The following is a 27,973-nucleotide window of genomic DNA, read 5'->3' as shown; positions in this document are numbered from 1 at the left end:
TACTCAAGAAACAGAAAAGAGTATAAGTTGACAGAAATAATAACAAACAAGGGATACAATAAGGTAGTCTATCTAACTACATTAGATGTCTCTCCCCAATCTATATCTAACCAGGCACAAAAATCTCTTTTTTTGCTTCTTACAAAGATGAACACGTGACATTACTTTTGAAGCACACTGTGTGGGAATATTTATAATTATTTCATGGTTAAAATTTTAAGATTTTTTTGTATATTAATTAAAAACTAAGTAATGCATATAACAGAGAACCCTGATCTCTGCCCCATCCCTGAATACTCTGCTCAGAGATTGAGTGGGGCTCAGGGATGGCATAAGGCATTCTGTTCTGCTTGTTACTTAAAAATTTTTTAAGTTAAAAAACATAATGACTATAATGATCACAAATAGCCTCACATGAAAGTGGCCCTATGAACATGTTTTGCTCTGCTTCTTAAAATGCATTCAACTCCATCCACTCTTCCCTTTTCATGTTGGAGTAGACATATTGGATGCCTTCATCACCTGGATTACTCCAGTAACTGCCAAGCTGCCTCCATCATGTCACTCCTCTATTCTATACTCCATGTGGATGGAAGACACATCTTCTAAAATACATATCACAAAACTATATCGCTTCTGTGAGTACACTGGGGGGTTGTTGTTGTTGTTGTTTTAATTTGTAAAATAAGGTCTCTGTAATCTGGCATTAACTGACCTTTCCTGAAAGAAATATGAGAAAAGGATACAAACTATTATTTTGGCAGTGGTAAGAAAGGACAGCGAAAGATGTGAGAGAGATTATGAGCCGACTGCCCATCATATAGGGCAGTACATCACCAACAGCATCTTAAGGCGGTCGAAATTTTCATGATGAAGTAATGGTATCTGGAGAAGTTGTCCAAAGTACCTAAGGTCAAAGTGCTCATTGGCAGCAGAGCTACTGTCTGAACCCAGGTTTGTCAGGCTCCAAGAGCCATACCAGAAAGATTTATGGATATTTGGTAAAGATGATACTGGACACCATAAAAAAGAGTATCTCTTTTGAAACCATGTAGGATAAAACTGAATAGAGGGGAAATGCACTACTAAATAATCAGAAAAGGAAAGATACCCAAATAACTGATCAGAGATAGGAAGGCTACAGTGAGTGTGACAGAAGCCAAGAGAACAGAAAACCTAAAGAAACAATATGCTACCAAACGTCATGAGAGGCCCAAGAGAATGAGCTCTAAGAAAAAAAAAATCTGTTGAAATGTTTAAGTGTCTTTCAGTATCTGGGGAAAACTATTTATGTAAAGTGCTGAGGTTGAGAGCCAAGCTGAGGTGGAGCTGGATAAGAGACTAAGTGATAAGAAGGGAGTTAAAGAAGATACATTCTTCACAGAAATTTGGCAACGACGGTGATGGAAAAAAAGTATCTACGAAGGGGCAAAACGGCCCAAATTCCAGCCAAGTATTTATGAAGACAGAGGAGACCTATACTGTCCAACTGTACACTCTTTGCATCTCCCACTTAAAACCCATAAGCATCTTTATGGAAATTCATAAAGATGAAAAATGCCTTTAGAATGAGAAATGAAATGTGTGGCAGCTGCCACGGTGACTTAGTAAGCAAGCTCTACATCATAAATCTGGAGCACCCCACAATCTCTTCTGTGCTGTGCGTCTCCTTCCTGATTCCCATTCAACAGCCACCCTCAGACACTCAGACTAGGTAAGGAAGTCCCCTCAGACCATCAACAGGGGACTGCATCACATAGTCTGGGTCTGATAAACAGACATCTGAGGTGATAAAGTGCTCTTTCTGGATTATCTTCCTTGGAATTTTCTCCTGTGAATTCCAGAGAAATTTTGACACTGTGAGTCTTATAGAGAATTTCATTTTTGACCTTCCTGACAAATGTCAGTTGAAAGCTCGTTTTGTTCAGTTTAAAAAGTACCTGGAAAACCTGCACTTTTTCATCAAATTAAGAGTGTGGAAAAACATTTTTAATAATTTTCCTTGGGCAAGGTACTTAACATTTCTGAGTATCAGAATCAATCACTTATTCATTCAATCAATATTTATTGAAGATCTGCTCTGTGCTGGTCCTTGTGCTAAACCTTGAATAAGCAATGTTGAGCAAACAAGAAAATTTGGGGTAATCCCACCTATTCTATGTCACATAATTCTTGGGAGAATCAAATGAAATAAGGCACATGAAAGAATTTTGAAAACCATCAAGAAGATATATACCATGGTGCAAATCCTTGGCTTGGCTCTTTACATTTAAATTAATTTAAAATTAAGTAAAACAAAAAATTCAGTTCTTTAGTTGCACTAGTCACATCTCAATTGCTACATACGCCTAGTGGTTACTGGATATTGGATAGCACTGTGGTAGAACATTTCCATCATCCAGAAAACTCTATAGGAGAGCAATTTCCTAGAAGCTGAAAGTAAAACACAAGAGTGAGAATTTGCATGATACCAAAGGGAGAAAAACAAAAGTGATGCTGTGATGAAAGCATATCACAAACCACACATTCAAAGAAAGATAGCTGGTGGTTCTTATAAAATTATAAAAGTACCACAAAGGGAAAGTGTAGTTATGATAAAAGAGTAGTAAGAGGTAACTTTCATTGAGTGTTTAGTACATGCCAGGAACTAAAATCAAGTGCTTTACAGATAAATCCAAAGACAACCCTTTGAAGTAGGTACTATTATTTTCACTGCTTTGTTGACGGATGAGGAAACGGAGTCTCTGATAGGTTAAGTAACTTGATATAGGTCACAAAGGTACTCAATGGTAAGCCTCTGGGCTAAAACTATACTAAAGAAAAGAAAGAAATCTACCAAGGGGGGAAAGCGGGGTGGTAGGGGCGGGTGGGATGAACTGGGAGATTGGCATTGACATGTATACACTAATATGTATAAAACAGATAACTAATAAGAACCTACTGTATAAAATAAATAAATAAAATTCAAAAAGAAAAAAAAATTTACCACATCAATAGCAGCTAAGACATTGACTCAATCAGCTTAAATTAGTCATTATGTAAAAAACAAACAAAAATCCCTTGAGGTAACATGATTTATATTTGTGCCTTTTCTACTTTTAGTTATTAACAGTTATTAATAATAATATCATCATCATAGTATCACCACTATGTCTCTACCTGAATTTTTGTCTTGCTTCCTTAGGAATGTCTTCCTTTCTTCCCAGTCGTTGCATCCAGGCATCCTTCACTATCTACCTGAAGTCCCTCAAACATTCCAGCCTTCAGTGATATTTCTAAAGTCGCATAATATGCTTTCTAGATCAGTCATTATAAGGCTAATTGTGTAATGGTTTAATTTAGTTGTTATGTTTCTTTATCAATCTTTATGGAAGTACACTATACTCTATGGGAGAGCATATGTTAAGTACCCAATAAACAAATAAAAATAATATATTTATATCAATAATACACTAGATGTTTGCCTAAAACTCATCATTGATAATTACACATTATGTCTTCATACTTTGTGAAGGCATAAGCTGTAGACACATTCCATCTCTGACAAATGTTTTAGTTTTCTTATGAACTAGCTGAAAAATGTGAGCTTTTTTTCCTTCTCTGTGAGATAGGAAATAGTAAAGATTGTTTAAAACATACATGTTAGATAGTCTTGTAACAACAACAAAAAAAGTCACTGCTTAGATTTTTGGATTTCTTTAGTGTTCTAAAGACCCAGTTTGAAGATCTAATTTTAAAACTGGCTCAAGAGATCATATTCAAATGCTTGAGTCTGTTTTTACAGGATATCCTTGGCTAACTTTACTCTAAGAAATTTAACACAGTTGGACTGTATTCCTTTGGCTTTGAAATACCTTTCACAGGAATGGCCATTAAGGTGGGGTTAGAGTATGTATGCAAAGGGGGTGGAACAGAGAATGTGTGTGATCCTATCTTAATGCAATATGTCCTTATATCAATCAAAATATGTTTTCTGAAATAATCACTTATATTTTGTCTCCATACCTAGAAATATAAGGGGTATTCTCAATAGATTAAACACTGAGCACCTAGTTTCCCATTCCCATTAGTTTTCCTAATGTCTATCACATTTAAGTTGTTCTTTTTAAGCTTTAGTTACTGGAGCTGGGGACCTAAGGTAAGGGACTGCCTTCATGACTGGTCTTATTAATTTTTCCTTTGTTATTGCCAAGAATTGAAGAAGACTAAAACAGATGACCTCCCTATTTGTACTGAAGGAGGACTGGACATGGTACCTCTATCACTTTCAATACCATTATTCTATCTCTGGACACAAAGTTAGAAAAATCTGCAAAAGTAAGTAAATGGGCTCCTGAGGACTGTATTAATACTGCTATTCTCTGATTTGCATAAAAATCACTTCTTGTTTTAATCATATCATAAAAAAATATCAGGATTCTATATTCACAAAGAGAATAAATTTGATTTCTTCTTTTAATCACAAGTAAAGTCCTGTAAAATCTGGGATAAAATTCCACATTTGCAGATATTAATTGGAAAAAGAAAATAACAGTCAAGTAGGATTAAAACTCCAAATTTAGATATATAGACATTGGAAAACTGAAAATTCCCAGGTTCTTCTAGTGACTTGGGATGTCAAAACCATATCTGTTGATTTGTTTTAGATTACAAATCATGAGGTAAGGTATACTTAAGTTATAAAGATAAAATTTATTTTTTCTGACATTAATTCCATTTTAACCCTGTTTTTTTGCTATTTTGCACTTGACATCGTATCATTCCTCACCCCAAATTACATGTATACAATAAGAGGGGATACGATTCTAACAAGAGCCCTTTCAACAACCCCTTGATATATATGGTTTCTGCAACTACAACAATATGGAACTACAACGTGAATCCCAGAAATAGGTTGATTTGTGAAAATGGGGATGATATTTGGAAAATATAATTATCTTCTCAGCCTTTGTGCATAAATGACTTGCTAATTATCCCCAAACTCTAGGTGGGAGGTTGGGAAGGGAAAGGAAAGAGGCTGTTGGACACTAGGATTGTTGCATCAAGAATATAAAGAGACTCAATATTCAACTTCTGGAGTTCAAATAAGATTTTTCAAAATAACAGAGATCTGTAGGCTAAAAGGGAAAGGATTTTCTAGATCCTCATAGTTGTCACATAACATATCAATGCTAGGCCTGGAGGCCAGAATACAGAGGTTTTTTATTTGTTTGTTCTTTATTTGTGTTTTCCTCCTATGAGAAAAAGTCCTGACCATTGTCAGTCTTAATCATGAGGCTGGAGTAGTGAGGAAAAAGCGTTTAATTAGAGGAAGAAAAAGGCAGCCTTGGCCCTTTTGATCTTGGACTGCTTTTGGGATGAGGAGACAGTGATCCGCATTTCTTCCCAGTTCCCCTTTGAGGCAAAGTCTCAAGAGAAGGGACACGGTGCTAAAACATACAGATCTCTGAGGACCTCCAAGGGCCAAAGCCTGTCTTCCTGCTCTATTCTGGGGACTCTGGAAGGAGAACACTGCATTTGCTAGCACATCGATCCAGTTGCAGCCAAGGAAGCCACGAGTCCCCTTGGTTCAGGGGCTGTAAGAACAGCAGTATCTGACCTTCCTGGGGAGCCTGTCTAAGAGGGTTGCTGAACCAGCATCAGTGAGGTCCCACAACAGAAGCTGCAGGCAGATCACGTGGGCTGGGGAAATAGGAGCCCTAGCCAGAACTCAGGGTGGTCTGCTGCACCCATGAGAGCAGACTGGAGTCAAGCTGAGAAGGGCCAGCAGTGAACGCCAGTGGAGCTAGCAGCAGCCAGGCCGACAAGGACTATCACCCCAGTGAGGCCCACTCAGCCAGCCAAAGAAGCCCACAAACTGGCTAACATATAAAACTTCTGTACTAAATCAAAATGTGATGCGTTTCACATTTAGGATATCTGGGCTTTTTTTGTCTTCTGGTTTTTTTTTTTCTCCTCTGTGAATATTTGTAAAGAATTAATATGTGCTACAAAGTCACCATTTCTATTAATAAAAGGAAGGTCCAGTTTCATAATTCCTACTACTGAAAGTAAATTCTTGGCTTCCCATTTCCTTAATTTGTATTCAGGATACAAAACTTGAATAATTCAGATTACTTGAGTTGCTTTATCAAAGTTGTCATAAGGTCACAAAAGGAAGAAACAGAGATGAGTGACATGCTTGTGGATACCGTGAGTTGAAGTCTGAGTCTCATTATAACTGGGGCCATATAACTAGGAAAGATGAAAAGTCCAAAAAGGTTGGGATTTTACTTAAGGATAAAAATCTGGGTGGTTAATGTAATAGTGATTTTGTCCAACATCAAAGCTTATAGATCTCAACTCTATAAAAATAATCTTAATGTATACCATAAATGTTCATTAATAATTTGTAGAAGTCTGAGATAACAGGATGTTAGAATATGTCTTCCATAAATTTAAGAGGAAGAGAACTAGTGAGCGATAGTGTCTTTAAAATGCCCAGTGGAACTCAGATGATAGCAACCCTATAACAACTACATATGCTTCTGCTGACTTTTCAAATGTTGGCTCATCACAGATGAGAGAGGGATGTTGAAGAGACAAAAACAACATATCTAACCTGATTAAATTAATTGTATCTCTTTTAAACATAAATAGGGAGGTGCATCTACTACACCTAGCAGTGATTTCCTTAGGACTTCCCACTAGACTTTGAAAGCCAAGCCCAGCATTAGAGAATGAGGAAGGACAACGTTTATTTGCATCAAATTGCTATACTGACTTTATCTACAAATGTCATCCAAAACTGGGAATGTAGAAACTTAAAAGCTGTTCTAATATTTTAATTTCTTGTTACTAAAAGGCTGTTCAGTGACATTTTATTCGTACGGAGCACAGGACATAAAAAGAATCTGCTTTTTCACTCATTTGTCTCACCAAAAGGGGCTTAGACATTGCTTTTATCCCCTTAGTACGTGGGGTAAGTCCTGATAAAATGGAAAATGTGAAAACAAAACCTGCCAATGTGCTGAAACAGAGGACTGAATTTAGAACGCAAAACATTTTAGTACCACACAGACTTCATTCTTAACATTTAAAGAGCACACAGAAATCTATAAAGCACACTCAAGAGAAATAAGCCTTGAACTTTGGCTTATACTCAGGTATTGCCTAAAAAAACTTCTTTTGGACAAGAATATACACAAAATCTTAGGATGCTTGGTATTACTAATCAGAGCTCTGAAATAATGAACAAAGATCTCAGCACAGAATCAAAGAACAAGTTAATGTGGAACGGCATATAAGTGGTTAAAATAGTTGTGAATGATGAGCAGAAAACAAAAAAATGGAAAAATAATTTGAATCAATGCCTCTTGTCCAAGATTTTTTTCCAGATATTTAGTAAGGTACTGTAAAGTGATCTAAGAATATGCTGTATATAACTATATATCTGCAGTAAACCCTATAGTATATATATATATTATATATTAAACTTAGGGTAATGGCTCCAATCATTCCTAAAATAAATCTTTCCATCATATACAAAGTCCCAAGTTCAAGAACTTCCATTAAGGATTTTTAAATTTACATACTCAGACCAGATGAATCACAGCTGAAAACTGGAATAAAATTTCTGGTGTCTAGAAAGAACAAAACCAAGTATTCAGCTCCCCTTGCAGAATCATGCATTAAAGGAGCATTTATTTTGGTCTGAGTGTAGCCCTCACATTTTAATTCATAGTCCCCATAATCTAATCTCAAACAATTTTCAAATAAAAATATTATTTCTGTGCTACACTTATTTTTTCCCATTGTCCCATTTCTCTATGTCATCTACCTGAAAGATTCCCCACATCGAGACAGGGATAAAAAGATCCTATAAAGAAAGAGAGGATTGAGAATAACACACCTGAATACTCTGCAGGGATGCAAGGGCCCCTGCACACATAAACAAAAATTGTTTGCAGAATACCAAATGAAGATGATCGGAAGCAAACAGCATTGATCCTCATAAATAAATTTTATATTTGAAGTTAATGACTCATGATTTAGCAGGAAGAAGAAAACAATGACAATGATGAAGCAAAAGATTACTTAACCTCCAGAAATATTCTTACACAAATGCTTCCTACCCATTTACTAACGTGAAAGTTTATAAATTGTACATGTAAAGAAAATAAGCACAGGCTTTAAAATCGGTTTAAACAGGAATACTTGGCATGTGCAGAGTCAAAACATACTTAATATTTTACTAAAAATAGGGTCTATCCCTCATAAGCAAATGCAGTTGAAATGAATGAAACCAAACATTAAAAGTATGTTTTGAGGGCTTCCCTGGTGGCTCAGGGGTTAAGAATCCGCCTGCCAGTTTAGGGAACGCGGGTTCGAGCCCTGGTCTGGGAAGATCCCACAAGCCGCGGAGCAACTAAGCCCGTGCACCAAAACTACCAAGCCTGCGCGCTCTGGAGCCCGTGAGCCACAACTACTGAGCCCACGTGCTACAACTACTGAAGCCCATGCGCCTAGAGCCCATGCTCCACAACAAGAGAAGCCACTGCAATGAGAAACCCGTGTACCACAAGGAAGAGTAGCCCCTGCTCGCCACAACTAGAGAAAGCCCGCGCGCAACAATCCAACGCAGCCAACAAAGAAAAAAAGCATATTTTGATAATAGGATATATTTTATATTCAGAAAGAGCAAATGCATTTTAAATACTAACAAAGGTTTTTCTTGGTATGAACTGCTCTTTCATAACTCAATAATTGATATAGTTACTTCTGAGAGGCAATCATTTAATTAAAAAATCAATATTTGGTCTAAGTTACCTGAATTAGCTTCATACCCTAAGATAAATTAACTGCTTTCAATTTCACTCCAATCACACAGACACTATATCTGAAACCTTACAATTCTCTTTCTCCATTAATGCCACATCAATAACTAAATAGTAATCCAGCAACTCTGAATTCTCAATACCATTTGTGTATTTCCATATTCAATACCTTATTAGAAAAAATACGGAGTTACATTTTGTAACACTTTAATCCTGGTCTGTATAAATGCTCCTTTCATTGTACCTATTCATGAAGAAATAGAATAGGCCCAGGAAGACATGTTAGTAAGGGGAATATTATCTTTCATGTTTCACATCTGAAAGCTCCTTTAATCTTCACTCTGCTTCCTGATTACTTTATATAATAATTCAACTGCCTTCTTCTGTCAATAATTATTATAAATACCTAGATGACAAAACATACAAAACCAACCTGAAAAGGAATTCCATAAATACAAGATTAGTATTTCTGCGTGAATCCAATGGGAGTAGCCTTGACAAATAGCTGAAATTTAGATTATATTATAAACTAATCTGTGCTTCTGTGAAAAATTTATCATTTAACATCTATCTAAAAGAATGTTTGCTATTGACAGACCTTAATGATTTAGTAGTATTATGTGTCTTGCTTCGTAATAAGAAAACATCTGCTAACATTAATTTTTCACGTTTGATTTTTTTTTTCTTTTGGTGGGTTACAATGTCCACCAATGTTTCTCTTTGATTAGGGTATAAGTCATGAGAACTTCCAAATACAAAGGACTATAGCACCTACTCATGTGCCTACAGATCAAGGAAGGGCTCTGTGCCTAGGAAGTTCCTAGCGTCACTAAAATAAGGAATAGTCTTCCCATTATTCTAGTTCTTGTTTCATAGTTTCATTCCCTGGCAACCAGGAGCAACTCCCAAATCATTTCTGACTTGTACATGTTTCCCACCTGGGACAAAGACACTCCTTCACAGCGCCATGACAACCACACCAGCAACACAAGCACTTGGGTTCATGCAGGAAAATGAAAATCCTGAAAGGAAGCCAGGAGATAAAGGCTTACTATTCCTTGTTTCCCACTGGTAGGAAGTAATTACAAAAATTACTTTAACACAAAGCTTCTGGTGAATGAATAGTTTGTAATTTGAGGGGAGAAGCCTAAGGGCCCAGGGATTAAGAAAAAAATATGAAAAGCTGAATGATGTCATACAAGTACAGTCCCCCTCCCACCCCCAGAAAATAGACTGCCTAAAGCATACTTCTTATTGATGACAATGGAGACATTCTTAAGAGATGATCAGAAGTACATTTTGTTTTTTATCTGAGTTTAGACCGATGACTGATTTAAACAGTGGAGGTGAACTTTATGACCCTTTGATAGTTTATTAGCCATGTCGTTACCAAATAAAATTTCAAATCAGTAAAATATAAAATAATTTTGTACAAACTAAAGATGCCAAGAATGAATGTGATCTCCATACTCCCAAAGCAGAAATCAGAAAAAGAAGTAAATTCAACTCTCCCCTAAAATGAAGTAGACAAATTTCTTTATCGTAAGCATGCCAAGTTTATATTTGTTGTAAATGAAAAGGATGGTATTCTTTGCCAGAACCTGGCTGCGCTATGTGTTGTGAATACCTGCCAGTTCTGCACTGGAAGAGATTATTTATATTGCCAAATGTAAAATTGCTTTAGGTGTTATTCTTAAAAGAGTAATTCTACAGCAGAGTGCCCTATTTATGATTTTACAAGTTCAATATATTTTAAAACACTATTCATATTTTTCCTCATTTGAAAAACAATATAAATTCCTTAAGGGTCAAGGAAAGAAAATCTGTGCCATATTTGGGAATGGTTGAGGGATTTTGTTTTTGTTGTTGTTGGATTGTACCATATAATATATTGTCTCAACAGATTCACAGCTTTGAATTTTATTGGAAAATTAGATAAATATTCTTAAAGATAAGGAATCAAAATACAGCTTTGCATTTAGTCAAGTGGAATAACTTAGGGCCCTTGAGTATGGTAGAAGCATAATTTTTGTCTTATTTTTATTTTGTTGTTTTTTTAAGGACATAATGTCTTCTCTTCTATAGTGATAGGTAGCAAACATCTTTCATGGGCTCCCAAACCTGTGCAGTGTTCATTTTCTGATTCTCACTGATACAGATTTTGGAATGAGAGAGTTAAAGGCAAGCAGAGACATTCTAAGCCTCCATGAGCCAACATCTGCCACCTGACTCCCAAGATAACCTCTACCCATTCCTACTACAACAGGCATATAAAGACACTCATGCAATGACTCTGGGACATGGTTATGAAAATACACTATGAGTTTTTTTAGTTCACTTACTATCCCAATGGATCCTTGAATGTAATATATCCAAAAGTTAGCCACTTGTCATCCTTCATCAAGCCTATTTCTACTTCTCATTTGAAACACCTGAGTTCTGGAAAGAGAATTCTCTAGTCTTCCAGATTAGGATTCTGAGTCATCCTTGATCTCTCTCTCTCTCTCTCTACCCCCATCTACTCTATCGAATAACCCCATCAGTTTTACTTCAATCTCAACCCAGTTTGGCTCCTTCTCTCCTTCTCACTACTACTCACCTAGTTCAGGTAATAATTTGTTTTAATTTAGAACACTTGCAACAAATTACAGACCTCAAATGCATGGCAGTTCTGAGCTGATAAAATGACAAAGCAAGAAATGTGGCCAGGCAATCAGTGTGACAACTAGCAAAACATTGGGTTGGCCAAAAAGTTCATTTGGGTTTTTCCATGATATTACAACAGCAGAGTATTTACTTACAGGGACCCTACTGATAGAAGTGCCTTGCTTATGATTAAAACTCCTCCTGACTTACTGTTAGAGAAATTTATGAAGCCCATGGCCCTCAAATACATCTCTTTCTAACAAAGTCTTACGTATTTTATTCCTCTTCTTATAACTCATTGAAGAGAGACCTCATGTCTCCTAAAATAACATCCTATACTGATCCAGATTATATTAGAAATCAATATACCTTTCTAATACCTTTCTAATCCTGGAATCTGTTTAATTTTACATTTTAGAATGATGGAAAACATTATAAAAATATATCCTTAATTTTCACTTGGAAAGTATTTAGGCCGTGAAAAAGCTTGGCTCTCAGTTCTATAACCAAGAAGTTAAAAGAAGAATTTAAACTTTATAGTATGGTACTTCGAGTTCTAAATTTGAATCTCTATTTAAGGTAGGAGGATATTTACACTTTTAAAATATATAGTTACATTTTAAGACTCTCAAAAGGAGGTAAATTGATATCACCAGCAACTCAGTTCAATCAGAACTGTATAAATAAGAAAATAAAAATTGTTAAGCTCATACTAAGGTTTATCACAGAATATTCTAAGAGAACTGAATGGTTTTATTTTGGTTCCACTTTTAAGATAACTGAGAGTTAACAAAGGAACCCCTTTTGCTTTGACCCGTGACTGTTGAAAACCTTTCCAATATATATTACTCTAGGTTGTGACCTACCTCTACCATAAGGTAATCTTCTATTTGCAACTGAAAAACTCAGTCTTCAGAGTCTGCATTTTTTTAATTTCCTCATATAATCTGAGTATATTGATACTGATGCTACTGGAATTTATATTTTTAATAATTTCCTAAAATAATGTCCCAAAATATCTTAATTACATCCAATTCTTTTAAACATACATACCTTGACACCTAATTTATTTCTCCTAATCTAGCATCTAAAAATGCAATAGGTATTAAACATAATATTTCTTGCAATTTTCTGATTTCAAGAAAAAAATTAATCTCTCCTCCTCTATAAATATCAGACTATTGGAAAGTACCAAGGGCTGATATTTATAGATACAGTTATCTTCAGGGACTGAAATGGAGCAATAGGGTACAGTTTGGTGAAACTGTAGTGTGACAGACGGAGCAAACAGGATGAGAGTCACAGACACTAATCTGGTTTCCAGTCCTCCAAGACCATTCCATACATGTGGGCTATGGTTTTCTAAAATATGTTTTGACCGTTGCCTCAAGAGATATTAGATATTGTTAATATATAACAACCAAGACTACAGAAAAAGTACTGTATCCAACTATCTATCTTTTGACATACCCAGTCTTCTGATTTAGAATAACATTTTTAAAATATGAAAATACTTATAAATGAGAATTAAAGGTAATGTATTCACAACACGAGGACAAGCAATGTCTAACTATTCAACTTTAACAAAACTCAACATGTAAATCTTTTGCAGAAGATAATTAATATCAATAATTAATAACAGATAACATTGATTAGGCAACTATTATTGCTGAGGGCTACATTCAGCAATCTGCATATATTAGTTCTAATATTTATTACAATTGCGCACTATATTTTTATTTATTTTTTGCACGATATATTTTTGTTTTCTATTCACAGATAAACGGAGGCTTAAAAACGTTAACTACTAATCTAACAACTTGATATTGTAGAGCTATTGCTCACACATGTCTATCTAACTGCAAAGTGTATCCTCTTTCTATTACACCACAGTGACCCTCTGGGATAGGCACACATTTCACAGTACTGCATCTATTAATACACACCTGTTGTTTCAAACCAGAAATTTCTCAAAACACTGTCAGACCATGGTAATTTTAAATGTACTTTAAATTGTACTATTCCAATTAATACAACATATTAAGGGAAGCTGGTGGCTTCCCTTAAATCAGACTAATAACCAGGTAACAACTCTCAAAAGACATCATTAATCTAGAAGACAGATGGCTGCTAAATTAAGAAGATTATCTGTATCCCTGACATTTCCCTAGGGGAAATTTCCACTGCCTTCCATTCAGAAAGTTGGCCCGGCAAAAGAAAATACAGTTGACCCTTGAACAACAGGGGTTTGAACTGCCTTGGTCCACTTATACGTGTTTTTTTTCTAAAGTAAATACTACAGCACTACATGATCCGCTGATTCTCGGTTAGTTGAAGCCAGCATTGGTTGACTCTGTGGAGGTAGAAACTCTGATGCTGAGGACCCGCATATACGGCGGGCAGACTATAAATAATACACAGACTTTCCAGTGCAAGGAGGACTGACACTCCAACCCCAAAGTTGGTCAAGGGTCAACTGTACAGACTTTTTGAGATCTGGTTAAAAAAAACATGGATTCCCATAGTTCCTTTCTTCTCCATAAAGGGAACTTCTATACCCAACTTATAAAAACATCTCTTTAATACAAAGTTACTTTCAGATCTCATTAAAACCAAAATAGAAAACCTTCATGTGCCATAATTCACTTGACTTTGGTGGTTCAGCCTACCTTAAAATAAAATTCGACAGAATCATTCAACTCATTGTCTCTTCCATATTGTAAAAAGTTTTGCAAAATAGACAAAGTCAGATAGCATTCTTATTTTCAAATATATCTATCAGCTGGACTTAAAATATAATTCTTTGCCATGTCAATATATCTCATTTCAAAAGTTTTAAAGTAATATTAATAATGCATAATTTAGATACTTCTGGAAGACACAAATATTTTCAAATTTTAACACAAGCTAGAGAAAAGATCATTTTAATGTGAAAATTTAAAAGAAGTCATAAATAACAAATTGGGGGATACAATAATGCCCTGAAATAAAATAATACCTGTAACATATATTCCTCTTATGCATTTAAAAACAGGCAAGCCATATTTCATGATTTATAAACATAAACTTATTTCGCTACCTCCACATTTTATATAAGAGCACATGACAGTCACATTCTCTTAATTGATGGGAGAGTTGTTTTCAATATATGTTAGAATCACAGTTAATTATTATCAAAGACGCCTACCTCTGTAGTGGAAGTCTTGGGACATATCTATGGGAGCCCGTTCTACTGCTGATCTCTTGTAGACAACATGAATCCTTCCCTTTTCTTCCTCCATCTGCTTACCTCTTTCCAAGGGTTCAATGAAATACTCATCATTATCACCTTTTATCATTCCAGCCTAGAGAAAACATAAAATGTGTTAACGTTAAAGGAAATATCTATCATCTTTAGCTCACAAGTAGGTTTTTAAATGGCAAGAATATAATTTTTGAAAACTAATGGGTTTTCTTTCCACTTTTGGTTATAAATGTAAAATGGTTAAGCTACGATAAATATCAGTTATTCATATAAGACAGAAATTCATCTATGGTAGGAATAAAAAATTCATACAAGGTAGAATAAGAGCTTTATATAGGGTAAGAATAAGGAAATCATACAATCTATACATTTTATCAGACTAAAAGAAGTATATTTATATATTCTACTCAGTATCTTATCTCTAAAACAATCTTATGGGCACATAAATTCAAGAATCATCTCTGATTTCCCATAATAACCCATTGTGGAGCTTCTGTCCATGCATGTCAAGTATTTACATTTTCTGTAACTCATTTACATCTTCCTGCCATATCACTATGGTATAAGAGGAATGAGTTCCATGGGGCACTCACTACATCAAGTTATTTCTGTCCTTAGTTAGCCTAAGTTTCGTTGGAAACCCCACATTTCTAATATTTATTAATTTGAAGAACTAGCTCATTTGTCCCATATTAATCTAATTTCATGATTTTACATAATTTTTTCCTTGTCAAGTTTCATCCTTTTGCATGAAAAGGTTATCTTACATTCAGTTACTTCCTTCCACCTCTCTAGTGTTTCTTTCTGACACAGTTTCATCTTTGGTTTATTTACAAAACATCAGGACTATACTATTCAATACCATAGCTGAAGATAAATGATGGTTTTGTCTGAAATTTATTCTTCCTTAAGTGTCGAGTCCACATTACAGTCAAATAGTTATAGTTCATATTCCTACTGTAAAGGTCATACACTAATATGTAGTATTAATTTGAACAGCAATACATTTATTTGAAAACAAAGTTGAAGAAATAATGTGGTAGTGTAGAATTGTAATTATTTTGAAAATATTTATCAGATCTAAGTCATATTTTTCTTCTGAGGCCCTTATTCTATAATTTCAAATATGAGGTCACTGGCTCATATGGACTATAGGCAAGGCTGGGGGGAATGGTTCCCACCCCTTCTACCCACTGGTCTAATGGCTCCACCCCTCCATGTCAAGGAGCACAGACATGAAAGGTAGGTAAACCTTGCCGAATAGCATTCGTTTTCAGCAAATATGCCTATGACTATGGCTTTTCTGTTGTAGTCAAGTCTGTCACCCCTTTCCAATTCTGTTTTCTCCCACTAGATATGCTCTATCCCCTCCTTTGCCTGTGTAAGCCTCATAGAGAATTCTTAGAAGCTATGGTGTCTCCACATGCCATTTCTACATCCAACTAGATGTTGTGCTCATACAAACAGCCTTTGAATTTACACCTTGTCTTACAAGGAAAGAGCACTACAGCTCTTTCACAGTGTTTAGCTTTTACCCTCTTGAACAAACTTCTAGCCTTCATTACAAAGAACATTGAGCTAGTGGGCATTCAGTAGTAATGCTGATCTTCCAGACACAACTCCAATATTTGGAGTTATTTTCTCATCTGATCAATTACTTTTCCCCTACTCTTGTACTGCAAAATGCAGTGTTTTCACAAGTGGCCTGATAAGATCTTTACCCTTCAGAGTTGTTTCTCCTGTCAATGGATTCATCTCCTCTACAATACAATTTCCAACATCTTTCTCATGCTTTTTAATTGTCATTTAAATCTCTTTAGCATTAGTGTCATATTCTTAAATCTCATTTTACCAGTAATTTCAACACCACTTTTTTGCCTTGCTCAGGCATAGATGGGTTAATAATGTTCATAAAACAGATTCAAACTAGGCACAAACACAGTAAACATATAACAAGTTAACTGTACCACGCCTAAGGCCGAAATGTCCAGCCTCATTACTAGCACCATCTGTTGGTGGGAGGCAGCGTTAACTGGCTTTGTCATGGAAACGCAGGTCTGTTGATGCATACCTAAGTTTACAGGTTGAAGTTTATCAGTATTCATCTTCATTGCAGTCTTTTCTTTGCCCCAGACCCATTCAGTCACAGTGTTCTCTAAAGTCTCTTACATTCTTTTCTCATCTTTCTATTTCCACTGCCACATCCTTAGTTACAGACCTCATCATTGCTTATTTGGATTACAGAAATTGCCTCCTATTGTGAGACTTTCCATAGATCATAATGATTCTCCCAGATGAGTGCCTAACCCTGGGTGGAAACAGGGTTACTGAAGCAGCCAGCAACCTCTGAACAATGGGCAATGGTTACCGGGGACATTTGAAAGTCATGGGGAAAAGCAGTAAGGATTAACCCACATGCCATTAAAAATCATTTCTACATACCTTCCATTGCAAACACTCAAATCTCAGGCCCCATGATGTTACTTCTCCACTAGATTACAGGTAAAATTTAACACAGCTAACCCTCCCCCTTAGAAGGCAACTGAAAATCTAAACCAGGTTGGGGCAATATCAATGGAAAGGCAAAAGCTGGGTCATATGACCACCAATAATTCTATGGACAGGAACTCTGAGAGCCTACCCTTTTATTCATCAATTTAAGCAAAGTTTAATGGGAAAAAAAACCCTTATCTAAAGCATTGTACTAGATACCACAGTAAAATTAAAAATTCTCAAAGACATGGTTCATTTACCCTCCAGTTGAGGGCAATCTAGTCAAATAAATAAAATATATGCCTAAAGGTATTCAGTGAGGTATGTTATGAAAAGTCTAGAAAGTAAGTGAGATGGCAGTTGAAAGTCAAATCAAGTGAGATTGTTTTCCCACAGGCCTGCTGCACAAGCAAACTGTCAATAGGAGGTGTTGATTCTCCATCTGAAATTATCTAAAATCTATTTCAACTGAAATCTCCCTAGGGCCCATGGGAATTTCACTTTGGCCACTGCTGTTGTTCACACTGTCTCACATTTTCACATAGCATAGCAGCCAAAATTGCTTTTTCAAATTATCGTATTATTTTAGGCAAACTAGAATGTGGTGACAAATAGACTGAATATGTAATGGCTCAAAACATCAGGTGCTCCTTTCTTGCTCACATAAAAGCTCAGAACAGTTCTAGGTCAGCTGGGAGGGGGCTTTGCTCCACACAGCCATGCAGGGCTCGAGGCTGATGGTGGCTCAGCCATTTCAATACAAGCTGCCCAGTCAGAAAGGGAAACAGCAGGAGGAAGCACCCATGGGAGATTTTTATGAGCTGGCCCTGGTTCTCACCACTACCACTTACTTCCACGGGTAGTGTACAGTCACATGGCTGGCTCACAGCCAACTGCAAAGAGTGTCAGGAAATGGAATCTGGCTGTGTGCCCAGGGAGAAAAGACAAATGTTTTTTGATGAGCAGATGGCAGTCTCAACCTCAAATAAGATCATGTCACTCCTTTGCTGGAAACACTTCAGTTGCTTCTCACTGCACCTAAAACCACACTCCTCACCATGGCTTTCAAGGCCTGCATCATCCAGCCCTGCCTATGAACCCCAAGCACTGCCACTCTCCCATACTGACTCTGCCCCAGCATTTGGGGCCTTTGTTCAGTGTTGTTTTTCTTTTGATATTCCCAAGCTCTTTATAGCCTCAGGCTTTTGAAATGCTGTTGGTTCTACTTAGAAGGCTCCTCTCCTACCATTCCACACTTCCCTTAGCTGGCTAATTTTTATTCACCAGGTCTCAGCTTAAATGCTGCTTCCTTAGAAATGATTTTCTGACTTCCTCACCCCCATGTAGATTAAGTACCCCTATCTAAATGAGGATCCATCTTAGCCGCTCATTCTGACTCACGGCCCTTAACACAAATGCCAGGTTGTTTTACCTAAATGTTAACTTTATGATTCTCTGTCTCCCCTGTGGCAGTGTCAGCTCCTGGGGCGGACTTGTACCTCTTAATTCACCTTTGTCTCCTTCAGCACCAGCACAATGGCTGCACAAAATATGTCTTCAACACATTTTCTGATGAAAAATGACATAAATGAATGGTAAAAGGGAGGGGATGAAGAATTTTTAGAGACTTATGGTGGTCTTCAAAAGGTGGAAGGATTGCCGTACTGGCAATGTGAGAGGAGGCATTAGAAGTGAGACAGCTCAAGCTTGAGCAAAGGTTGTGAGGTGCGAAAGCCCAAGACGTGCTTGAGGACAGTGGGTAACCCGTTCATTCAGAGCAGAGTCTGTGCAGGGCAGTTCTGGGAAACAAGGTTATGGAGGCCTTGTGTCACCTCGTGTCTGAATTTCAATTTGTAGAATGGAGAACAACAACTAAGGTTGATCAGATGGACTAAAATGAAGTGGTGTTTAAAGACTTATCTGATGATTAAGTTCCAGAAGGAAGAAAGAACTAGGAAAAAAGCAAGCACGGGGCTAAAATCAAAGTTCAGGTGGCAGAAGTGGCAATGTGAACAGAAAAGGGGAAAGAGAAAGGAAAAAGGAATGAATTCAAGAGTGATGGGCTTCCCTGGTGGCGCAGTGGTTGAGAGTCCGCCTGCCGATGCAGGGGACGCGGGTTCGTGCCCCAGTCTGGGAGGATCCCACGTGCCGCGAAACGGCTGGGCCCGTGAGCCATGGCGGCTGAGCCTGCGTGTCCGGAGTCTGTGCTCCGCAACGAGAGAGGCCACAGCAGTGAGAGGCCTGCGTACGGCAAAAAAAAAAAAAAAAAAAAAAAGAGAGAGAGAAAAGTAAAAAATAAATACTTGGTCGCCTGTTAAAATGTAAGCTCCTCTGCTCAAAACCTTCCAAGGGCTCCCCTTCCACGCAGATTAGTAATCAAAGTTCTTAGGATGGCCACTCTCAACACCACCACCTCCCGGGCCTCATCTCTTTACTCTTGCCCTTGCTGGTTCCACTTTAGCCACAGTGGGCTCCTTGCTGATCCGTGACACCCCAGGCATGTGCCCTCGTTAAGACCTTTGCATTGGAAAGGCACTTTCCACTTGCACTTTCCTTTCTTGGAATCTTCTTCCCCCAGAATTCCACATGCCTAACTCTTTCACCTCCTTTAGTCCTTGACTAAGTGAAGCACACCCTGATCACCCACCTGCTTCCCCCACCCAGCACCCCAAGCCCTCTTACCCTGCTCATCTTTTCCATTACACTCACTGCTTCTAACGTACTAAACAACCTAATCATTTATCATGTTCATTGCTCATTCTCAATCTCCCACCACTACCCTGCTGGTCAGGAATTATTTTCAGTCTGTTCTGCTCACTCTGTATCCCAAGTGCCTAAAACAGAGCCTGGCACAAACTAGATGCTCAATAAATATTTGTGGAATGACAAAATGAGAAGAAAAGGAAGAGAAGAAGATGCAATCCAAGATGACTCCTAAATTTTGAAGTTGGGTGACTAGGAAATTAATGCTTTTGTTCACAGAAACAGAAAGCTACAAGGGAAAGCTAATTGGAAAGGCAGGAAGAAGATTAGCTTACTAAGCATGTTCACTTGGGGTAGGGGTGAAAATGCCCAGCATGCAGTGGAGAGACGCAGAATTGTTATTCAGAAAAACTGCCATAACCATAAATATATTGGAAATGGGATGCATATTCTCAGAAGCAATAGCTAAAACTGTTGGGAGAAAAGAACGAATAAGAGAAGTTCATAAAGAGATTTAAGGGAGGGCCAATAGCAAATCTTGGGAAATGATCACAGAACCTTAGAATATTACTGTATAGGAAATTCCTAAGATCTGAACTCGGAACCATGGCCTACCAGGCCCTACATGGCCTGACATTGCCTATTTTTCTGGCTTCTCCTAATGCTTTACACCTTGCTGTTTCTGCTCTAGTCACATGGTCCCCAGCCTCACTGGCACTATCCCCACCTATATAAATTAACTTCCCCTCCCCTCTCTATCCTAGATTTTTTCTTTTCAAGGCATTACCTACGTGATTGTCTGTTACCCTTTTGGAATGTAAACTTTACCAAGCACAGACTTTGTCAAATTCACTACTGTATCCCAGGGCCCAGAACAGTGCCTGGCTCAAAGCAGGTGCCTAATATTTGAGGGAGGGCGGGAGAGGAAATTAATGTAAGAAATGGCCAAATTGAAATAAAACATCTTAGAAGGAAACTGAAAAAGAATGGCAAGACATATGGGAGGGAAACAGAGTAGAGTGTTATAGGCATCAAAATAGGAGAGAGTTTCATCAAAGTAAAAGTAACTGCAGTGAAGATGACACAAAGAATGAAGACTGTGAGAAGAAAACTAGACAAACAAAAGTGTCTAATTAGAGTACAGTGGGGGCTGAAGAGATATTACAGTGAATTATGGAAAGAACAGGTGATAAAACCACACATCAATATATTCCAGATCCTAGACTACTCAGAGACATTATAGGTAGATTCTTCCACTGCTCTTCCCACCCCACCATATTGATTTTTCTCCCTCTGTAGCTACCCAAAATGGAGTGACTATTTAAAAAGTACTCTCCTGTTTATTTTACAATCTAAATGGCCATCAAAAGATAACTGGCTTAAAAGGATGGGCTGTTTGGGCTTCCCTGGTGGCGCAGCGGTTGAGAGTCTGCCTGCCGATGCAGGGGACACGGGTTCGTGCTCCGGTCTGGGAGGATCCCACGTGCCGCGGAACGGCTGGGCCCGTGAGCCATGGCCGCTGAGCCTGCGCGCCCGGAGTCTGTGCTCCGCAACGGGAGAGGCCACAATAGTGAGAGGCCCGCGTACCGCCACATAAATAAATAAATAAACAAGACAAATGAATCTATATACAAAACAGAAACTGACTAATAGACATAGAAAATAGACTTATGGTTACCAAAGGGGAGAAGGAGGAAATGAGGGGCAAATTAGAAGTATGGATACAAACAGAAACAAACTACTATATGAAAATAGATAAGCAACAAGTATTTACTGTATAGCACAGGGAATTATATTCAATATCTTGTAATAACCTACTATGAAATATAATTTTAAAATAAATATATAACTGAATCACTTTGCTGTACACCTGAGACTAACACAATATTGTAAATCAGTGATACTTCAATTAAAGGAAAAAAAAGGTACTTATGCTTTCAGACAAGACTGCCCCATGCAAAAAATCATCAGTACTAATAGTTAAGTAGTAAAGGCTCTTTTATCCACTAAGATATTCATTTAGGTAGTCATGCATTCAACAAACATTTTTGGAAGCTCAAAGACCATGCATTGTCATACCCTAATATTAAATAACTCACACTCCTGCTCTCAGGTCCTCACAATTTTATTTCACAAGATAAAATGTACTGACTTAAAAGAATAAAACCCAATATGTGTAAAATAAAAAAATCTCAGACTATGACATTCTAAGCATTGGTATTATTTACAATGCTGCCAGATATTTACAACTTTTAAATTATAACAGAAATATTTAGAAATACCACACACGAGATTATATATGGTCATAAAGGATTTTGTTTAAACAGATGCAATCATTTCTTATCTATCTCTAATGGTATTTAATTGATGTATGGTACCAAGACAATATTTCATAAATCCCCTTTATGACACAAAGTCCTCCACATTTACCATTCTGTGATATCATGTAACAATATAGGAAATACTTATGGTATTTCTCAAACTATTTTCCAAAATTTAAAGCAGATTAATTTTTAAAATACTCTGTTTAGTACAGCATTAAGCACATTATATTAAACATATTTTATTATATTTTAATTAAATCTTCACACAATCTCTTTGACATCAATTTATAGGGGATATTTATAAAACTGTGATCTGTGCTAAAAAGCCAGCTGCATAATTTCCCTCTCATCTGGTCAACTCTTCCAGCTACATCATTCAGCTCAAACACTGCCAAGAATCCAGAATTAAGCCAAATAGCTTCTGAGCATGGAAACAGCTATCAAAAAAGGCCACCCCCCTTAGTCAGTAGGAGAGGTCCTTTCAGCCATATTTGACATCCAGTTCTACTAAACCAGGTTAGATGGTCTCCTAATCCTCATCAGAATGCAAATGGGAAACAAGAGAATGGGTGTGGGGTCCAAGGAGTTTCAGATGAGATAATGTCTATGAACACCCTTTGTAAACCATAAAGCCCTACCACAAATGTGAAACTCTAGTCTTTATATGTTGACAATAATAAACAGTAGTCACTAAGGAAAGACTAAACTGTGTTCAATTTGGTTTAAAATGAAAATCAATATAAAAGACATTTTAAAAAGTTTCAAAAGATTTACTAAGGTCTTTTGAAAATTCTGTGCCAGATATTCTAAAAACCTTATGCTATGGAAACATTCTATTTTTACTTGTGACACCTAAATGTTGTTTTACTGCAATGATTCTCAAATCTATTAAGGAAGGAAAGGAGAGCCAGCGAGCTTTTTTTTAGAATGCCAGGAAATATGTATCAAATAATGTGATACATAATTGAAGCTGAAGCTAACTGAATATCCATTATTTTGTATTAAATTAGTTACAATCTTATACTAGGTCATAACATAGAAAAGTAGTAATAAGTTTTAAATGTCTAGTTTAAGTTTTAATTAAACTAATTTAATTAAACTTAGTTTAGTTTTAAATGTCTAGAGGAACATTGAGAAAATTTTATATTATGTTGTGTATGTATGTGAGAGAGGATACATGTAAATGTAATATTCAAGAAAGACTATCATATACTGTAGTGGTACAGCAACTCCATCTTAGCTCACTAAGGTTCATAAAAACACATTTTGAGGCTTCCGGGAAGATGGCGGAAGAGTAAGACACGGAGATCACCTTCCTCCCCACAGATACACCAGAAATACATCTACACGTGGAACAACTCCTACAGAACACCTACTGAATGCTGGCAGAAGACCTCAGACCTCCCAAAAGGCAAGAAACCCCCCACGTACCTGGGTAGGGCAAAAGAAAAAAGAATAAACAGAGACAAAAGGATAGGGACAGGACCTGCACCAGTGGGAGGGAGCTGTGAAGGAGGAAAGGTTTCCACACACTAGAAGCCCCTTCGCGGGCAGAGACTGCGGGTGGCGGAGGGGGTAAGCTTCGGGACCGCGGAGGAGAGCACAGCAACAGGGGTGCGGGGGGGGGCGGGCAAAGCAGGGAGACTGCCGCACAAAGGATCGGTGCCGACCGGCCCTCACCAGGCCGAGAGGCTTGTCTGCTCACCCGCCGGGGTGGGCAGGGCTGGGAGTTGAGACTCGGGCTTCGGTCAGAGGGCCGGGAGAGGACTGGGGTTGGAGGCGTGAACACAGCCTGCATGGGGTTCGTACGCCACCGCTAGCCGGAAGGGAGTCCGGGGAAAAGTCTGGACCTGCCGAAGAGGCAAGAGACTTTTTCTTCCCTCTTTGTTTCCTGGTGCATGAGGAGAGGGAATTAAAGGCGCTGATTAAAGGAGCTCCAGAGACGGGCGCGAGCCGCAGCTAAAAGCACGGACCTCAGAGACGGGCATGAGACGCTAAGGCTGCTGCCGCCGCCACCAAGAAGCCTGTGTGCGAGCACAGGTCACGCTCCACACCCCTATTCCGGGGAGCCTGTGCAGCCCGCCACTGCCAGGGTCCCGGGATCCAGGGACAACTCCCCTGGAAGAACGCACAGCGGGCCTCAGGCTGGTACAATGTCACGCCGGCCTCTGCCGCCGCAGGCCCGCACTCCGTGCCCCTCCCACACCCGGCCTGAGTGAGCCAGAGCCCCTGAATCAGCGGCTCCTTTAACCCTGTCCTCCTGTCCTGAGTGAAGAACAGATGCCCTCAGGCGACCTACACGCAGAGGCGGGGCCAAATCCAAAGCTGAGCCCCTGGGAGCTGTGAAAACAAAGAAGAGAAAGGGAAATCTCTCCCAGCAGCCTCAGAAGCAGCGGATTAAAGCTCCACAATCAACTTGATGTGCCCTGCAGCTGTGGAATACATGAATAGACAACGAATCATCCCAAATTGAGGAGGTGGACTACCAGAGCAATATTTATGATTTTTTCCCCTTTTCCTCTTTTTGTGAGTGTGTATGTGTATGCTTCTGTCTGAGATTTCGTCTGTATAGCTTTGCTTCCACCATTTGTCCTAGGGTTCTATCCGTCTGGTTTTTTTTTAATAATTATTTTTTTATTTTAATAACTTTATTATATTTTATCTTACTTTATTTTACTTTATCTTCTTTCTTTTTCCTTCCTTCCCTCCTTCCTTCCTTCCTTCCTCCCTCCTTTCTTTCTTTCTTTCTACTTCTACTAATTCTTTCTTTCTACTTTTTCTCCCTTTTCTTCTGAGCCATATTGATGGAAGGCTTTTGGTGCTGCAGCCAGGAGTCAGTGCTGTGCCTCTGAGGTGGGAGAGCCAACCTCAGGACACTGGTCCACAAGAGACCTCCCAGCTCCACGTAATATCAAACGGCGAAGATCTCCCAGAGATCTCCATCTCAACACCAGCACCCAGCTTCACTCAACGACCAGCAAGCTACAGTGCTGGACATCCTATGCCATACAACTAGCAATACAGGAACACAACCCCACCCACTAGCAGAGAGGCTGCCTAAAATCATAGTAAGTCCACAGACACCCCAAAACATACCACCAGAGGTGGACCTGCCCACCAGAAAGACAAGATCCAGCCTCATCCACCAGAACACAGGCACTAGTCCCCTCCACCAGGAAGCCTACACAACCCACTGAACCAACATTAGCCACTGGGGACAGACACCAAAAACAACGGGAACTACGAACCTGCAGCCTGCGAAAAGGAGACCCCAAACACAGTAAGATAAGCAAAATGAGAAGACAGAAGAATGCCCAGCAGATGAAGGAGCAAGATAAAAGCCCACCAGACCTAACAAATGAAGAGGAAGTGTACCTGAAAAAGAATTCACAATAATGATAATAAAGATGATCTAAAATCTTGGAAATAGAATAGACAAAATGCAAGAAACATTTAACAAGGACCTAGAAGAACTAAAGATGAAACAAACAACGATGAACAACACAATAAATGAAACAAAAAATACTCTAGATGGGATCAATAGCAGAATAACTGAGGCAGAAAAACGGGTAAGTGACCTGGAAGATAAAATAGTGGAAATAACTACTGCACAGAATACAGAAAAAAGAATGAAAAGAACTGAGGGCAGTCTCAGAGACCTCTGGGACAACATTAAACGCACCAACATTCGAATTATAGGGGTTCCAGAAGAAGAAGAGAAAAAGAAAGGGACTGAGAAAATATTTGAAGAGATTATAGTTGAAAACTTCCCTAATATGGGAAAGGAAATAGTTAATTAAGTCCAGGAAGCACAGAGAGTCCCATACAGGATAAATCCAAGGAGAAACACGCCAAGACACATATTAATAAAACTGTCAAAAATTAAATACAAAGAAAGCATATTAAAAGCAGCAAGGGAAAAACAACAAATAACACACAAGGGAATCCCCATAAGGTTAACAGCTGATCTTTCAGCAGAAACTCTGCAAGCCAGAAGGAGTGGCAGGACAGATTTAAAGTGATGAAGGAGAAAAACCTGCAACCAAGATTACTCTACCCAGCAAGGATCTCATTCAGATTTGATGGAGAAATTACAACCTTTACAGACAAGCAAAAGCTGAGAGAGTTCAGCACCACCAAACCAGCTTTACAACAACTGCTAAAGGAACTTCTCTAGGCAAGAAACACAAGAGAAGGAAAAGACCTACAATAATGAACCCAAAACAATTTAGAAAATGGGAATAGGAACATACATATCGATAATTAAATGGACTAAATGCTCCCACCAAAAGACACAGATTGGCTGAATGGATACAAAAACAACACCCATATATTTGCTGTCTACAAGAGACCCACTTCAGACCTAGAGACACATACAGACTGAAAGTCAGGGGATGGAAAAAGATATTTCATGCAAACGGAAACCAAAAGAAAGCTGGAGTAGCAATTCTCTTATCAGACAAAATAGACTTTAAAATAAAAGAGTATTACAAGAGACAAAGAAGGACACTACATAATGACCAAGGGATCGATCGAAGAAGACGATATAATAATTGTAAATGTTTATGCACCCAACATAGGAGCACCTCAATACATAAGGCAAATACTAACAGCCATAAAAGGGGAAATCGACAATAACACATTCATAGTAGGGGACTTTAACACCCCACTTTCACCAATGGCCAGATCATCCAGAATGAAAATAAGGAAACACAAGCTTTAAATGATACGTTAAACAAGATGGACTTAATTGATATTTATAGACATTCCATCCAAAAACAACAGAATACAAATTTCTCTCAAGTGCTCACGGAACATTCTCCAGGTTAGATCATCTCTTGGGTCACAAATGAAGCCTTGGTAAATTTAAGAAAACTGAAATTGTATCAAGTATCTTTTCTGACCACAACACTATGAGACTAGATATCAATTATGGGAAAAGATCTGTAAAAAATACAAACACATGTGGGCTAAAACAATACACTACTTAATCACGAAGTGATCAGTGAAGAAATCAAACAGGAAATCAAAAAATACCTAGAAACAAATGACAATGGAGACACGACGACCCAAAATCTATGGGATGCAGCAAAAGCAGTCTAAGAGGGAAGTTTATAGCAATACAATCTTACTTTAAGAAACAGGAAACATATCGAATAAACAACGTAACCTTGCACCTAAAGCAATTAGAGAAAGAAGAACAAAAAAACCCCAAAGTTAGCAGAAGGAAAGAAATCATAAAAATCAGGTCAGAAATAAATGAAAAAGAAATGAAGGAAACGACAGCTAAGATCAATAAAACTAAAAGCTGGTTCTTTGAGAAGATAAACAAAATTGATAAACCTTTATCCAGACTCATCAAGAAAAAAAGGGAGAAGACTCAAATAAATAGAAATGAAAAAGGAGAAGTAACAACTGACACTGCAGAAATACAAAAGATCATGAGAGATTAGTACAAGCAAGTCTGTGCCAATAAAATGGACAACCTGGAAGAAATGGACAAATTCTTAGAAATGAACAACCTGCCAAGACTGAATCAGGAAGAAATAGAAAATATGAATAGACCAATCACAAGCACTGAAATTGAAACTGTGATTAAAAATCTTCCAACAAACAAAAGCCCAGAACCAGATGGCTTCACAGGCAAACTCTATCAAACATTTAGAGAAGAGCTAACATCTATCCTTCTCAAACTCTTCCAAAATATAGCAGAGGGAGGAACACTCCCAAACTCATTCTACGAGGCC

The 27,973-nt window shown here is 38.0% G+C and overlaps 1 protein-coding gene across 1 annotated transcript in view; it reads right to left on the bottom strand.

Annotated features, from left to right (window-relative positions):
• The window catches only part of ADAMTS3 (ADAM metallopeptidase with thrombospondin type 1 motif 3), a 287,458-nt gene that overhangs the window by 135,403 nt on the left and 124,082 nt on the right, over window positions 1-27,973 (bottom strand). The window contains exon 4 of the mRNA XM_065877335.1: window positions 14,650-14,806. Coding sequence (XP_065733407.1) covers window positions 14,650-14,806 — 157 coding nt within the window. The remainder of the gene's footprint in view (window positions 1-14,649; window positions 14,807-27,973) is intronic.

This window comes from Phocoena phocoena, chromosome 5 (assembly GCF_963924675.1).
Source record: "Phocoena phocoena chromosome 5, mPhoPho1.1, whole genome shotgun sequence".
Lineage (NCBI taxonomy): Eukaryota > Metazoa > Chordata > Mammalia > Artiodactyla > Phocoenidae > Phocoena > Phocoena phocoena.
Note: the sequence above shows the minus strand (reverse complement) of the source record. Positions and strands in the feature narration are given on the sequence as shown.